At 36.4% G+C, this 15,989-nt stretch overlaps 2 protein-coding genes across 3 annotated transcripts; both read right to left on the reverse strand.

Annotated features, from left to right (window-relative positions):
* Nucleotides 1-6,287: 6,287 nt before the first annotated feature.
* On the reverse strand, nt 6,288-11,256 carry syt19 (synaptotagmin XIX). Of its 2 annotated transcripts, none has more exons than XM_089116444.1 (7): nt 10,688-11,256; nt 10,245-10,440; nt 9,504-9,562; nt 8,876-9,292; nt 8,684-8,803; nt 8,502-8,613; nt 6,288-7,275 (listed from the first exon to the last, which is right to left on the reverse strand). In XM_089116444.1, the coding sequence occupies exons 2-7, from the start codon at nt 10,417-10,419 to the stop codon at nt 6,968-6,970; spliced, it is 1,191 nt and encodes a 396-aa protein (XP_088972570.1). In that variant the 5' UTR covers nt 10,420-10,440; nt 10,688-11,256; the 3' UTR covers nt 6,288-6,967. The 2 variants fall into 2 exon arrangements, with proteins under 2 accessions (XP_088972570.1, XP_088972569.1); XM_089116443.1 differs by having other exon boundaries at nt 9,504-9,565; nt 10,688-11,255.
* An 835-nt stretch (nt 11,257-12,091) lies between these two features.
* Nucleotides 12,092-15,878, reverse strand: LOC148977438 (uncharacterized). The gene is made up of 6 exons (XM_089116445.1): nt 15,633-15,878; nt 15,208-15,259; nt 14,563-14,750; nt 14,328-14,486; nt 12,632-12,742; nt 12,092-12,529 (listed from the first exon to the last, which is right to left on the reverse strand). The coding sequence occupies exons 1-6, from the start codon at nt 15,777-15,779 to the stop codon at nt 12,416-12,418; spliced, it is 771 nt and encodes a 256-aa protein (XP_088972571.1). The 5' UTR covers nt 15,780-15,878; the 3' UTR covers nt 12,092-12,415.
* Nucleotides 15,879-15,989: the final 111 nt, after the last annotated feature.

Raw genomic sequence — 15,989 nt, forward strand, 5'->3', positions numbered from 1 at the left:
GTGGTCACCAGCTAGAGTTCCCCTGAGGGAACTCCACAACAAACTATTGTCATTCCCTCACAAACTACATCTCCCACAATTATCTACCTGGACTCATCAGCACTCATTGTTTTCACCTGTGTCTCATCTTCTTGTTTACTCACCCTTTGTAAGCCTGGTTCTTTCTGCCCTTCGCTGCGAAGTCTTGTATGTTGTCTCACTGCATTTCTGAGTGTGTTTGTATCCTGTTTCTCTCTTGATTCTCTGCCTGTTCCCTTGGATTTCTCTCTTTGCCTCAGCCCTGATCTCTTTGGATTTTTTGACTGACCCTTTATCTGGATTACATTTTTACTAAAAACTGCATTTGGATTCTCAACCTTGGTTTCTCGGAGGAGTATGTGACACATTGCATTACAAATGCAAATATTGTTATAAAAGTATTTTTAACTTTACCATAAATGATTGTCATTATTTAGCACTTTAATCATATTTCAAGTATGAAATTACATAATAGATAAAGAAGTACTTATAAAAAAAGCACTCTAACTTTCAGGTAATTGCACTTAGCCTAATATAAATTTAAACTAATACATTTAATTTCAAATAACATGTCCAAAAATATTAAATCATTTTGCAATGTATTCCTTTCAAGTATATTATGTCCTTATTAAGTACTCTTTTTGAAAGTAGCCTATGCTAAAGTGTACTTCTCAATACAAGGGCATTTATTCTCAACCATTGGCAATGTTTTCATAGAATACATAAATTAACGATCCTTGCTTACTATATTGTCACTCCAAAACTGTGTTTGTAGAATGGGGATGTACTGGATGTCAGTTGTGTAAATTTGAATAAGATAAAAACATTCCACACAACAGTCAGCACGTAATCATGATCCTGACCGAAAGCTGTGGCTGCAGTTATAAAGTAATGAGAGTGGATTAGTTTGAGTCGTGCCAGTGAGGTGTCCTTGAACTGCATAGATTTTTTTTCTAATCTGATGTGTGGGAAGGGGGAGGTTTTTGGCCCTTTATCTGTGCCTCTTACAGATGCCAAAGTGAAAGGCCTGGCTGCAGTTCAGCAGGGTAAAGATAAAGGACAGCTCAGGATAGATGCTGGACAAACACACTTGAAGTTATCTCCCCCTGCTTGTTCTTTTCAAGTTAATCCAGCACAATTTGTTTGATCTATTTCTTTAATTTGCATTGAAACAACATGATTTCCATTTTAACAATGCTTTAGTTCCAAGTAGGCTACAGGATTTTACATTTATTTTTTAAACTTTTTGCACTTGCATTTCGCTACGTTTTCAGCATCTCGCGAATAATTGCAGTGTTTAAAATTAGATTCGGTGTCATGTTAAAAGTTCAGCTTTTTGACGTTTAAAAGAGAGTGGAGTCATGTTGACTTTTGGTAGTTAGGCCTACCACTTTGGTGGAACTTGGGTGATGATGGGCAAACGTTATAAACTAATCTATAACTAATCTACATGATGTCAAAGAATATATATATATTTTTTTTTTTTTGCTTTTTTGTGCTTCCTTAACATTGCATATCTGTTTATTTTATGTTACATGTCAAAAAGTATTTCTTTAAATATGCCGTCAATAGAGCTTATACGTTCTTTTGGCCTATCATGTATGCCTACACTTTATTTTCAGGTGGCCTGATAAAAAACACCTATATTTTTTTCCAGAAGTTTTCAAATTAGAGAAAGCATTTTGTTTGTGTGCAATGCACATTGACGTCAGTGAACCTACTGGGGGTTGTCGGTGAATGTGTTATCACATTCAGGACAAGAATAGTTAGTTCACTGCAAGATATTCACAAGTCTATTTATATTGGGTATACACAATTATGTTTCCATTTCATAGGTTTTGATAGTGTATAATCTTGTGGGACATTGAATGGAATCTGACAGGCTGAAAAGCCTTTGTTTGGATTTCCTGCATTGTAAAGCCTGTTGGTGTTGTTTCTTGGTGTCTGCATGCCTCAGACCAACTGAGATCTCTTTAACATGCTCAGTAAAAATCAGTTTTTGGGTTCTTTTCATACTTCGTTAATCTCTAAAGACTAATAATGCTCTAAAAATAAATATGCTTAGCATTAGTCTGTTTAATTTTTTCTAAATGTTATTTTCTCAGCCATGTTCAGACTGATAGCAATTTGGATGTGGATGGGTTTGGTCTGGACCGCAAAAACAGCAACAACAATAAAAAAAATTTATTTTTTTTTTTTGTCTGATTCTGAATCTGAATTAGAATTTCTGAATCTGATTGAAACCACATTTGAAGGTGGTTGAAATGTGATTCCAGTCAGATTTTGATAAATACGTCTCAGTTTGGCTGCTCAAATCATATTTCAAAACTGTCTTTTGCGTCACTCTGCGTCACAAATAGCCTATAACGTCAAGACCTTTGGTCAAATCTGGTGTCGGAAATGGCTGAAATTAAGTATTCATGTGTTCAAATGCTATGTCCAAAGATTTCTGCATTTTCCTGTGTGACGAAGGATTTGCTAATTTGGAGAGAGATGCACCTCTGTTTTTCCGTCGTCACGTGTGTGAACGCCTACGTCGTTTCCAAAGCAACCTATGGAGATTAGTTTGTTGTATAGACACACAAATCATATTTGATCACTCGCAATTAATAGTGTTTAGAGTCTGCCTGGAATGATCTGATTTGAGAGAGATAAACTATTTGCCTGCAGTCCGAACATAGCAGCCATATCAGATTTTTAAAGATAGGCCTATAGTTCACCCAAAAATGAAAATTCTGTCGTCATTTCCCCCAAAGCTGTTCCAGACCAAACCTGTATGGATTTTTGTCTTCTGGATAGAAAAGATTATGTTTTGAAGAATATGGGTAGGCCTATAAAACAGTATCTTCAAAATATCATCTTTTGTCTTCAGCAGAAGAATTCACACAGATTTGGAACAACTCGAGGATTAGTAAATGATGACATAATTTTCAACTTTGGGTAAACTATCTCAACTTTGACTTACCTTTGTCACCAGTTTTGGGTCATGACGTCCTGATCCAGTCCAAAGGTGTATTTGTATCTGCTGGAAAGGGCCTTGGCTTATTTAAAAACAACAAAAATTAAAACAAAAACTCAGAGAGCTTTTTTTTTTTTTTTTTTTTTTTTTAAATCTAGACAAATTATATTCCACTCCAAAGTACTTCTTCTGGCATAAAAGTCCATTTTAATTGCCTCACAACATTGTGACATTAAAAACAATAGAGGAACACACAAAAGGGTTAGGCTCTGACTCTGACTGTATATGATTTGTTTTCATTTAATTCTAGTTCATGTTTCATTTGTTCTCATTTCCCCGCCACTCGTTTGTTATGGTTGTTAATTTGTTCCCCACACCTGTTCGGTTTTTACAATGATTACCCTGTTTAAGCCCTGAGTTCCCCTTAATTTTTATGGTTTGGAAGAGTGGTTATGTTTCTTTGTGCTCTCCTAGTACTTGTTTTCTTTTATAATAGTGTTTCTTTGGATTCTCAGTCGTTGTGTGCTTTGTATACGCCACCTCGTGACACTGTTTGCCAAGTGAAATTTAAATAAAGACTTAAATGTCAAATTAAGCCTCAGTTTTCAACACTGTGTGTTGTTAGATGTCACACAATACAAATATCATTCAAGAATGAACGGTACATCCAATACAAAACAAAATGGCATCTATGTTTTTAATGGATGTATTTATGCTGTATAAATTTACAGTAAAAAAGACCCATACACAACCCACACACATCCACAGAATCAAGTTCTCTTTTAAACAACCACGACAATAACAGTACTGCAGTCTCCATTATGCCCTGGGCCAATTCAGTTGCGTAACTGGTGTTTGAGCCAACTCTACATATCATGTGTTACTACAGTGACAGCAGTGGCCTGGAACAGCTAGGACCATCGCTCTTGCCATAAGAGCCTTATATATGTAAAGCCTAAAGAATATCATTCATCCCAACTCTGAGCACATAAGGAAACAATTTGATAAATGAATACATTCAACTATCACGGAACCAATTGGTTGAGTGACATCAGTAACCAGTGGGAATTGTTTTTTATTGACTGCCCTCAGACTGATTTTTTCTAAAGGGGTTCATAAATAAACCTTTTAACCTGCGTTAAAAGCCCACCAGTCCGCAGTTAACAACTCCAAAGATTCATAAAACATACTCAACGTCACCCTCATGTCGTTTCGAACCTGTATGTATTTCTTTCTTCTGTGTAACATCCACACCAATATATATATATATATATATTGAAGAATGTATAGGTAACGAAACAGTTTTGGTTCCCAATGACTTCCATTGTATTGACAAAAAGTCAACGGTTCAATAGTTTAAAAGAATCTTATGCTCACAAAGGCTGCACTTATTGGATCGAAAATACAATAAAAATAGTAATACTGTGAAGTACTATTAATATTTTTCGTTTTTGAAATTATATTTGGATATATTTTAAAATGTGATTTATTCTTGTGATGGCAAAGCTGCATTTTCAGCAGCCATTACTTAAGTAACAGTTAGGTAAGTTAGGTAAAGTGAAATGTCAAATATTTCGTAGCCCTGCTGGATAGTAATAAAGTAATATGGTGGTTTTACATAAAAACAAGAAAATAGAAATGCATTCCTCTCTTCCAAGGCCCCAGATTTCTCATGCTCCCCCAAATCCCATTGTGACTTTCATTAACAGACTCTGGAGGGAATAGTTTACCAAACAGTCTTGAAGAGAGAGATGAAATATCTGGGAATGGCCTTGAGCAGTGGAGGTACTGTAACATCGTTTCAGGACCGCTCATATGCGTCAAAGTCGTGATATTTGCCTTAATTCAATATATGTCTACAAGAAGACTGCTCCAGTGGACTTCAAACAAACAAAGTGTAGGCAGACCAAAACAAAATTAAGTGCCATTGAAATGCCCATCATCTGTTTAAATGGTATGTGGGTCTGTTCTCCTTCTAACGTTGTTATCCTAGCATCACCCTAATGATGCCGCCTCCTCAATATGAGTTTTAGCAGTGAGCCAGTGCTTCAGTGGGAATAATGGGTTACATGTGCAACGTTTGCAACAGTTCAATCTGTGAGAAGTCTTTAATTACTGACACATTCAATGTGGAGATATATGAGGGGTAACAGTTACTGTTTATTGAATATTTCAATTTGCATTGCACTCTTGCTGACTCATCCTGATGTGCTGATTTTTCTGCATTATAATTTTTCAAATAAATATAATCCTTTTTAAGTGATATTCGAATTGTGGGTGGGGCATTAGTATGAAGATATTATGATTAGGTCAAAACAACAGATAAGCTTTATTATTATAATATAGTGCTAGAGAGCCATCTTGTGGATACAGTTTACAGCCGATTTAAATTAGAGTGGTAAAACGCGATCTTGAGGACTCATTGATAATGACTATATCTGAAGCTGTAGAGTATGCAGTAGGCTATAGCCTACATTGTTGTGTAGCAATGCTGCGACATTTATTATTTATAAACGATTTGCAACGGTATAGGTATCAATTCATTTCTATTTATCAATGTATGAGTAGCCTATAGAATTTATTTCGAGAGACAAAAAGTTCTTGACGGTCAGGTTAATGTTCTGTCTGGCTCAATCTTAAAGGTCCCCTGACTGACATGGGGTTATTTTATCATTTCATAATGTTTCCTGGGTTGCCCTTATAATGTTAGAATAGTAGGCCTAATTTTATAGGGAAAAAAATGAAATATTTCAACTCATTCTCACGCCTTGGGGGTGAGAATGGGCTGAATATTTTGTAATGTTATATTTGATTTAATGTAAATGTAAAACTTCCATTTTTCATACTTTTATTTTTAAGTGCTTTTACTTCAGCAGCAATAATCTGCTGAGTGTTTTCTTTAAAACTAAACTTAGGTCTTTATTCCATACTTGAATTACAACCAAGGTTTAATAGTGCTTTGTAATTTCCAGTCTCAAAAAAGTGGGTGACAATTTACCGTTAGGCCTATGTGCCAAATCAACCATTTGGTTGTCCAAAATGGCCATTAAAGGCATAAGGAGTCTAAATGAAAATTGCATATCAGTTAGTCAGAGATACAGAGATAACCATTAAGACCAATCAGCTTTCATTATACAATGCGTCATGAGATCTGCTGGTTGGTCATTCAATATAAAGGATCTCAAAGCAAGAGGGATTGAAAAGCTGCAGAGTTTGTATAGGCTATATGTGTGTGTGTGTGTGTGTGTGTGTGTGTGTGTGTGCGTGTGCTTTATCTGAAAAGCATTCAATCAAAAGAAAGCAATCGCGACCTGCTTACCACAGTCATATTAAAAAAGATAAATGTATTCACTCATCCATAAACATTATTAGATCCATATGCATGACAAGTTCCATAATTCCGCAAATGCGTCATCAACCTTCACCTTTGTTATTGTAAGAGGTTAGCGACCCCTAGCGGCAGAAAAAAAAACATATTGTAGTTTAACTTAAAGTGAAGGCCTCATTGTTTCAAGGACATCATTTGTCAAATCATTTGAATTTCTCTGTTAATTTTGCATTATTTTCACACTTAAAACATTGCTTTGGTCTTTTGTGCAAATAAATAAATCTTCAAAGACATCTGTCCCAAGTGTTCCATTGTTGTCAGCATAAGAGAATGTCTAAATGGGCTATATAACACATTTAATTGTTGGGAAATTACTTGTTTAAATGCTTTGGTTCAACTCACCATTGCCTTTAACTTCCACAGATTTGTTTTAAATTTTGTTTTATTTGTCACTTTCAGAAGGTTGTAATTATTTTTACAAGACAACATTCTATCAATTTGATTAGAAAATATTATTTTCCTGATTAATATGTGCATGTGTACATTAATATGTGAAGGCTGACAGCGCAAGTTGTTTCCACACTCCAACCTGAAAACACACTCTAAAGTCGGAAGTTCGACCTCCCACCTCGGGAAATGTGAGCGTGTATGTGGGTCAATATTCAGATGAGGATTAAATGCCACTTAGCGATTGGCTGTCGTAGTGATTGCATCATCAGCTTCCAGTGCTCATTCTCGGAGGACTTGTCCTTTTTGAGGTGGATGTTACCAATCAAGCGCTTGGAGGACTTCTTTGAAGGCTGAAGTTCGAAAACGGACACTATAATGGAGCACTCTCTAATATGTTGATCTGGCAGCACAAAGGTCAGGACCTCATTAAACACAGTCACCTCCCAGCACATCTTCTGTGTTGTCCTCTGATGTCGAAGTTTGCACTGGTTGCAGATGATGCTGATTCTGGCATAAATAGCTGGGAGTACAACGAACAAACACCTTACAATAATGTTTCAATTGCAAACATACGTTTGTTTGTTGTTAGTTCACAAATCATTATGTATAAAGGAATATATTAAACTCCTAATTTTAGGCAATCAGTAAGGATTGCCCCCCCTCCCCCACAAAAAAAAAAAAACCTCATGGGACCATTAGGGGAACGTTCTGTGTTTGCTGGGGGGAAAAACTATTACGCACAAACCGACCACCAATTACAACTCTTAAATGCCATATTTACTTTATAGCTCAACTGTCACGGAATGAAACGCACAGGATTTTTTTGTGATATGGTAGGCAGACAGATGTATACCTATCCGGCTTTCAAAAATCGATCAGATGGTATCTAAGGAGACAGGAAGTGAAGCGTTGGATTCGGACGTGCCTTGATTTTGTTGTCTTCATGAAATGTTTGAATTGATACATTCAAAAATTATGATTCATAAGTTATTGAATGATTCATGTAAACGTTTCGCTCAAAAACACTGAATCAGTCAGGGATGAAACACCGCTACTGTGTTCTGCTATAGGATTTTCATTGTTGGAGCAAACACATAAACTGGCATTACTGTGTCTAAAACGCAAGTTATTCAATAGTGAAATATTGTTTGTGAACTGTTGAATAAAATCAATATCACACACTGGTTCTCTTGCCATTGTTGCCATTTCACTTTTATTAAAACTATTTTTTTTTTAAATATCGGTAATTGAAATAAAGCTTATATAAAATAAATAATAAAATGTTTTTTGCCTTGGCAACTGACTGAAATAGGTTTAAGTTGAAGTATTTTAACTTAAGAGGTCACTCTTTGGCCGTGCCGTTACCGGAAACAATGATTATAGTTATAAAGTTATACATTTTAACATAAAAATGTTCTTACAAAAACGCATCGCTTCGCTTCGTAAGGCCTTTTTTTAACCCCCCGGAGCCGTATGGATTACTTTTATGATGGATGGATGTGTTTTTTGGGCTTCAAAATCTATGGTACATAGAGCTTATAAAGCCACTATAAAGCTTGGAAGACCCAGGATTTTTTTTTTTATAGAACTACAAATGTGTTTGGCTGAAAGAAAAGAGACATATACTGGTTTAATGGTGAGTAAATTATGGGATTTTCATTTTTGGGTAAACAAAAAATTCAATTCCAAGTGCTTTTCAACATCTACATTATTGTACAATTAAATGCTTAATTGATTTTTCCTCACCTCTCTCAGTTTTATTTGAATGACAGACTGTACGGATCTTCAACACTCCCACCTCCAGCCTCTGAGATGTGGGCAAGTATTTCAGAGAGAGCAGCGCCTCGCCAACCATATCCTGCACAGAAAATTTACCGGTTCTTCCTCATCTCATATTTCCGAATGTGTTGTGCTGGGATTACACTTACTTTCTTGGGTACTTGCAGATCCTGTCTTAACTCCAGTGGATATGACATCTTCAGACTGTTCAGGGGAACACGAGCCTCTCCCAGAATTCCATGTCTTGAGTATTTATCAAAGTCCCTAACCTAAAAGAAATGATCTAAAAATGAATTATTGCGTCATGGGCACGTCCTCGCTAAATAAGCTTGTTAACATACCTCAAATCTAACAGTGACTCTTGATACTTCTTCCTCAGCCAGAGAACAAGAGAACTGATCTCCAAACACAGGACAGGAGCTCTTCTTCACTAGACGCGTCTGCCACTCGTCCAGCACACTGTGCAGTGGACACTGCTCCTCATCTTCACTCTCTGCCCATATTAACCTCACCCAAACAAAAGGGTCCACACTGTGACTGAAGTCTCGCACAGCCAGATCTTGGGCGTCCAGTACCGTCACAACCAGTCTGGACTGCAGCTGATCATAGAACAGTGAAAATCGCAGAGATCCCTGGATGTGATCCTCTTCAACATCCAGGATAGCAGCCATGCTAACCTGGTCTAAACTACTTCCCAGGTTGGTGCAAGAGGTGCCAGGGGACACTTGGTGGCTCAGTTCCTCATAATGAACCTCCGTCTGATGGACAGAGTGTGAATCTGGTCTCATTTTCTAGCATAACCTCTTATTGAATGTTTAGAAATACAGACATACTTTTTGGCAACCAAAGCATCTGAAAAATGTGTTTTTCATATATTTTGCTTGATCTAAGTCAAAGCAAGCAGAAACTATGGAAGCAAACACAGTATAAGTGGTGAAGATAATGATGGTTTATGTAAATGAATCTTACCTTAGAGTTTTGTGTTTGTGTAGCATACTGGAAACCTCCGCTTTTAGCCGACGGGCCATCTGCTAACAAAATATTCACTGGAATCAAATAGATGTTGATAGATATTCTGCATAAACCCTGTTAGCTTTGCATGTACTGTGTGTGTGTATATCTATTTGATCAAATATGCAGTAAAAACAGTAACATTACAATTTAAAATAACTATTCTAAAAATGAAAATGTATGCATTTTATTAAAAAGAAGAAATGCATTTTATTCTTGTGATGACAAAGCTAAATTTCTCTTCAGTGCATGTCACATGACCCTTCAGAAATCATCCTAATATGCTGATTTGGTGCTCAAAAAACATTTCTTAATATCCCTATTTTCACTTTTTTCATGATTCTTTGAATATAAGTTAAAACAAGAACATCACTTGTTTGAAATGTGTGACATTATAAATGCCTTTACTGTCACTTTTGATCAATTCAATGCATCTATTTTGCTTAATCGTATTCATTTCTCTCAGAAACAAAAAAACAAACAAAAACAAAACAAAAACAAAAACAAAGAAATCTTGCTGATCCCAAAATTTTGTGTTCTACTGTAATGTTGACATAATGAATTATATAGGATACATCTAGGCTACATATGTTGAATACTTATCTAAAACTACAACTGTTAATAGTAATAAAATACCAATCTTGTGCAATATTAGGTCAAATATAAAAGTCAATCAATTAATTAGCATTAAAAACTTACCGGCTGTTTGTAAAACAGGAAACCGTGCACAGTAGCGGTAAATCAGCCATGTCAAAAGACAGAAGGCTATAAGGAAAAGGACAGCAGATATGCCCAAAATACTATACTCCACTTCCTCTGAGAATAGCAGTTGGATTTCTCCAAAGGACAGAATCAAAGTGGGAAAGAAAACCATGTCTGTCTTCCATGTACAGCTCTGGAAATAAAGGACACAAAGTTACTAATGCTGTTTATTGATATCAGTTGTTATACATACATGTGTCAAGAATCGGATTTATAATATATAATATACTGTTCACACACTATCTTATATTATACTATATAAAGTATACACACTATTTAAGAACATGTCTATTTTGAGATGCTTTCCAGGGAAGGAAAGAGATGGATCATTGAAGGTTTCTGTGTAAAAAGGAAAGAACAAATAAAGAACCAAAGCCTACCTTTTTAAGCTTTAATTGTCCTCCAAAAGATCCATTTTACAAATAAACTACTGCCGGAGTGTATCATATCTAAACGCGGTTGACAGTGATCACCTGACAAGTGATCAGCAAACACAGGAGGAAACCTGTTTGAGCACTTGTACATTCAGTTCTTAATAAACAGGCTTCATCAGCACTCCGAGCACCAATCTATTGCTGAAATATAAGATGGAGACCACGTGTTTCATTGGCAATTTCCTATTTCTTTACTACTCCACTATGCAAATTCAATGGCCAGTTTATCACTGGCTTGTATCCAAATAGCCGAGGCTTGTGAGATGAGATAATTGCTCATGAAAAAGAGTGTCAATGTTGTACAGTAAATGGGAGGACCTCCATTTGCTTTTTAGAAAAAAATAATACGCACAGAAATATAATGTACATGAAAAAATAAATCATGCACTATGTAATGAAATAGCTAAACCTAAGTTGAAGGAGCAGTTCACTTTAAAAAACAACTTTTGCTGATAATATTCTCACCCTCATGTCATCCAAGATGTCCATGTCTTTCTTCAGTCGAAAAGAAATTAAGGTTTTTATTGAAAACGTTCCAGGATTTTTCTCTATATAATGCACTTTAATGGGAACCAAACTGTTTAAGGTCCAAAAGACAGTTTCAGTGCAAACTGCAAAGGTCTTCAGAGGGCTTTAAACGATTTCAGACGATGAGTAAGGGTCTTATCAAGCGAAACGATCTCTCCTTAAAAAAAAGAAGTAAAATAAGTTTTATAAGCATAAATGGTCACCTTGCTCTGTTCTTTGATGCACATTCGTGACTCTCCTGTTCGAATTCGTTCATCAAAATGAACGAATATTTTTCCGAGTCAATTTGTTCATTTTGTTCGTTGAATGAACCAAATGACTCAAAAAAGATTTGTTCATTTTGATGAACGACTTCGAACAGGAGAGTCACGAACGCGCATCACAGAACAGAGCAAGGCGAATGTTTGAGCTTATAAAACTTAAACTTTAAATGAGCCATCGTTTCACTTGATAAGACCCTTATTCATCGTCTGGAATCATTTAAAGCCCTTTGAACAGTTTGCACTGAAACTGTCTTTTGGACCTTGAACCATTTGTTTCCCACTGAAGTCCATTATATGGAGAAAAATCCTGGAATGTTTTCATCAAAAACCTTAATTTATTTTCGACTGAAGAAAGAATGACATGGACATCTTGGATGACATGGGGGTGAGTAAATTATCAGCAAAAGGTTTTTTAAAAAGTGAACTACTCCTTTAAGCACTGAGCTGAACCGAAAAACAGTTTCGCCAGTTACGAAAAGTAAATCAGAAAATTCTAAATATGTTTCTTAATACACATGTGCAGATTTATGATATTTATAAATGATAACAGAAATACTTATTCAATGTCAATACAATCTTTAATATGAAAACCATTCAACAACACATTTTATGTTGCAAAACATTAACATTAAATAGCTTTTTGTCTTTTTCCGAGGACTAATAGCAAAAACCCTGCTGCATTCAGAATTGTGTCTGGGAGTTGCAGGTTAACAAGAGTAAGTGTCGCATTCGCTGTCTATCCACAACATTCAAAATATTAAGTAACTTTTCATAAGCAAGGAAGATAAAAAAAATTCTCTGAACAAGAATTTATTAAATATGTAAATAAATACATACGCAGCCAAACTAAAACACAGCTTCTATTGCACGCATCTAAAAAACATCACCAGGGAAGTTGTTCACCAGTATAGTGAAGAAATGACCCATGATCCTTTTCAGCCAAACCACCAATCACAGACAATACAGAGGAAATGCTTTCTTCGGGGCTCAATGGTGCCTGCATAGAAAACAATGAACACACCACAAGAGTTTATCACTTCTTTTAAATTCGGCTGGCACAATGACAGACAGCAGTAATGAAAAGCAGATCGAGACTCACTTCAGGTCCACCCATATCGGTGCGCACCCAGCCTGGATGCAGAGCCATACACAGGATCCCGTCTGCCTCCAGGTCCACTGCCAAGCATCTGGTGACCATGTTCAGTGCACTCTGACACACGGTAAGGCGAGTTTATTTATATAGCACATTTCATTCACTATGGTAATTCAAAGTGATTTACATAGATGTCTATGGTGTTCTTTCGGCGCGCCTAAGTAAAAAAATACAACTCAGTATCTCAGCCGATACGTTCACAGACATATTATCATATCCTTAGCTATGTCAAACAAAGGAATCAAACGTTTGTGCATTTGGAAGACATTTATATTCAAATCGGCAAGTTTTTTTTTTTTTAATCTAAGAGGTCATTATATTATAAAAATATCCTGTAAGTTTCAGAACTGAAAACGTCCTTGTTAGTCCAATAAAAGCTTTTATTGACACCAGCCTCAGCAAACGAAAGTGGGGAACTATGACGTCAAAGAGGATAAAACACCACCCCCGCAGGAGAAGATCAACGCCTACTTCAACACGGCCGGTTTAGCCCCGCCCACCGATTCATAGCTAAATAACATAGCCCTACCTCGTGAAGACAAACCGGATCGAGCTACCGAGCAATTCAAAATATTGTGTAGCGCCTGGTTGTAGAAGAAGACAGTCGCTGCATAAGCTTCCTCTGGATTCCAATAGGACTGCATGGATAAACGTTATTTTTAATGACGTTCCAGCTGATGAGCTAAAACATTGTCCATCTGTTCGCTTCATTTCACTGAGGATTGTTTTGTAAAACGAGACTGGATTTACAGACCGATTAAGAGTAAAGAACGGTGCTGTGCCGCCGGAATTGTGCAACACACGGACTCTGGGTCGAACATGTATGGGCGAATCATTCCGGTTGCCATTTTACAACATTGGACGTTTTCAAAACAATTTCCCCCAAGTGCATCGACGGGTGAGTTGAAACTCATTATAATATGCAAAACTGTTATCCACTCACAGCAGTGGGCGTTTACTTCCAAGTCTTCAGTGCGAGACACCCATAAAAACCGAGCGTTTTTCAGCTAGGCTCAAAACTTGGGTACAAAATAGCCTATTACTTGTTCATTTTGATGTTTTTGAATGCAAAAATCAAGCGAACGTTATAAGTTGACCTCAGACAACAATATAATAAAATTTAAAAAGCCAGTTCATGACCCCTTTAAATGGAATATAGCAGTATTTATAATAAATAATTTATCCATGCCCATCATAATTTCATCTACATTTATGTGCCTTTATAATCTTTAATCAAAATAATTTCCCCCTCCTCTTGCATCGACTTCTGTTATCGGTGCGAGGGCGGGACATCCTGTCACTCACACTGGATTTAAAGTCTTGCCCCACGTTTTTTCTAGTTCGAGAAGTCACAATAAAGGAAAGTAAAGAAGACTATCGCAACTTTTGGTAGAACTTTATTTTACAGTCCTGTTCCTCATGTACATACTATGTACTTATTATAGCAATTACAATTACTAGGTACTAACCCGGCCTACCCCTAACCCATGTAGTTAGTTTATATATTACCAGTACTTTCTTAGGCAATAAATACGTAAATGCATGTACTGTAAAAGAAAAAATGTGCAACCCAACTTTTGTTTCATGCTGACTTTAAAACTTTTACCTTAGCATTGAACTCCAAAAACACAATCTCACAAACCTTTGATGTTCTGTAGGGATACCATTTGAAAGTGTTGGCACGATCACCCCAGTAGAGCTCAACTGAACCCAGCAGTGATGTCATATTGATGACTGCTGCTCTGTGGATGCCCATCCCGGTTCCCTTTGCAGCTGCTCGCTTCAGCAGTGGAAGCATGGCCTGCATGACAAGTGCGATCAGTAGGTCAGATAGATATGTGCATATATTGTGTCAAGATTTTTAAAAGAAACGAAACCTTGGTGATCATCAACGGTGCAACAGAGTTGGTATGGAAGTTTTCCAACATCTTGTCTGCAGTGACTGTCTCTAGGTTTGCTACCACATTAATTCCAGCATTGTTGATGAGACAGTTGAGACCCTCCTCTTGAACTAGCTGTTCCACCTCAGATGCAGCTCTTTCTATGCTCTCTTGACTGATGACATCTAGTAACAGAGACATCCACAATTAATGCAAGAGTCAGGGAAACAAACTCTTATTTTTAAATACAGCTTCTTCTAGATAAGTGGTTCATAACTGGTGTCAGTCAAAATGGGCTGCATGTTTCCCTCCACAGTAGGGAGAAATACAATGCAAAATGCAGTAATCAACCTGCAACAGGCCCTTATCAAACCATTAACAAAATAATGTAAGGTAAAAGAAAATTTGACCGTACCCCAACTACATTACATAGTTCAAGGCAAACATTCTCATGGTAGTTATTGGTAATATTAATAATTTCATCCTTTGTTTTATATATATATATATATATATATATATATATATATATATATATATATATAAAGAATTGTATTGTGTTAGGTCGCCACCTAATGTTCAATATAAAATCAGGGACAATATAAAATCTAGACTAGACACTCCTTTTAGTTTTAATGTACTTACCCAGTTTAATAATGTGTATGTTTTGATACTCGTCAGCCAATCTTTGCAATTCCTATAAAACAAATAGGTAGCCTATTTTAAAATATCAGAATATATTATATTTACTTATATATATATATATATATATATATATATATATATATATATATATATATATATATATATATATATATATATTACATTTGCTGCTTTTAGGACTTAATTTTAAACTATACATAAATGTATGTACTTTTAAATGATTATCACACTAAAAATCCTTCCGACTCCCCACTCTCTTCATACATTGCTGTTGTCGTTCGTACTTGTTAACTGCGCATGTGTACATTACCCATGCACCTAAAAAGATGACTGTAAATAATCTGGGGCTGGTTTCTACTGTTTAGTAGGCCTAATGCAAATACTACACTCTCTGCTCACGGAATTACCTTGGCTCCATCTGGATCCCGAGCAGTAGCGATAATCTTCCCGGGAGAGAAGCCTCCCGTTACTAGACTCTCAACTATCTGCAGTCCGAGGCCTCGACTGGCTCCGGTGACCATTAAGTTTGAACAGTTTTTAAATGCACGACTCATATTGTCAATTTATTCGAGAACGCTAAATTAATTTTCTGTTCAGGCTGCCCGAGATAATAGAATCGATGACAGCTTGATGACAGAAGAGTCTATAGTCACGTGATCAGAGAATCACCTGTCTGCGCGTGTCACCACCGTCACGTTCCCGTATCTCGAGCCGGCCGCTTCACCATAACGACTTATTTAAATTAGCTTTATAATACAATAAGA

Source organism: Pimephales promelas, chromosome 10 (genome assembly GCF_988280905.1).
Source record: "Pimephales promelas chromosome 10, fPimPro1.hap1.1, whole genome shotgun sequence".
NCBI classification, from domain to species: Eukaryota; Metazoa; Chordata; class Actinopteri; order Cypriniformes; family Leuciscidae; genus Pimephales; species Pimephales promelas.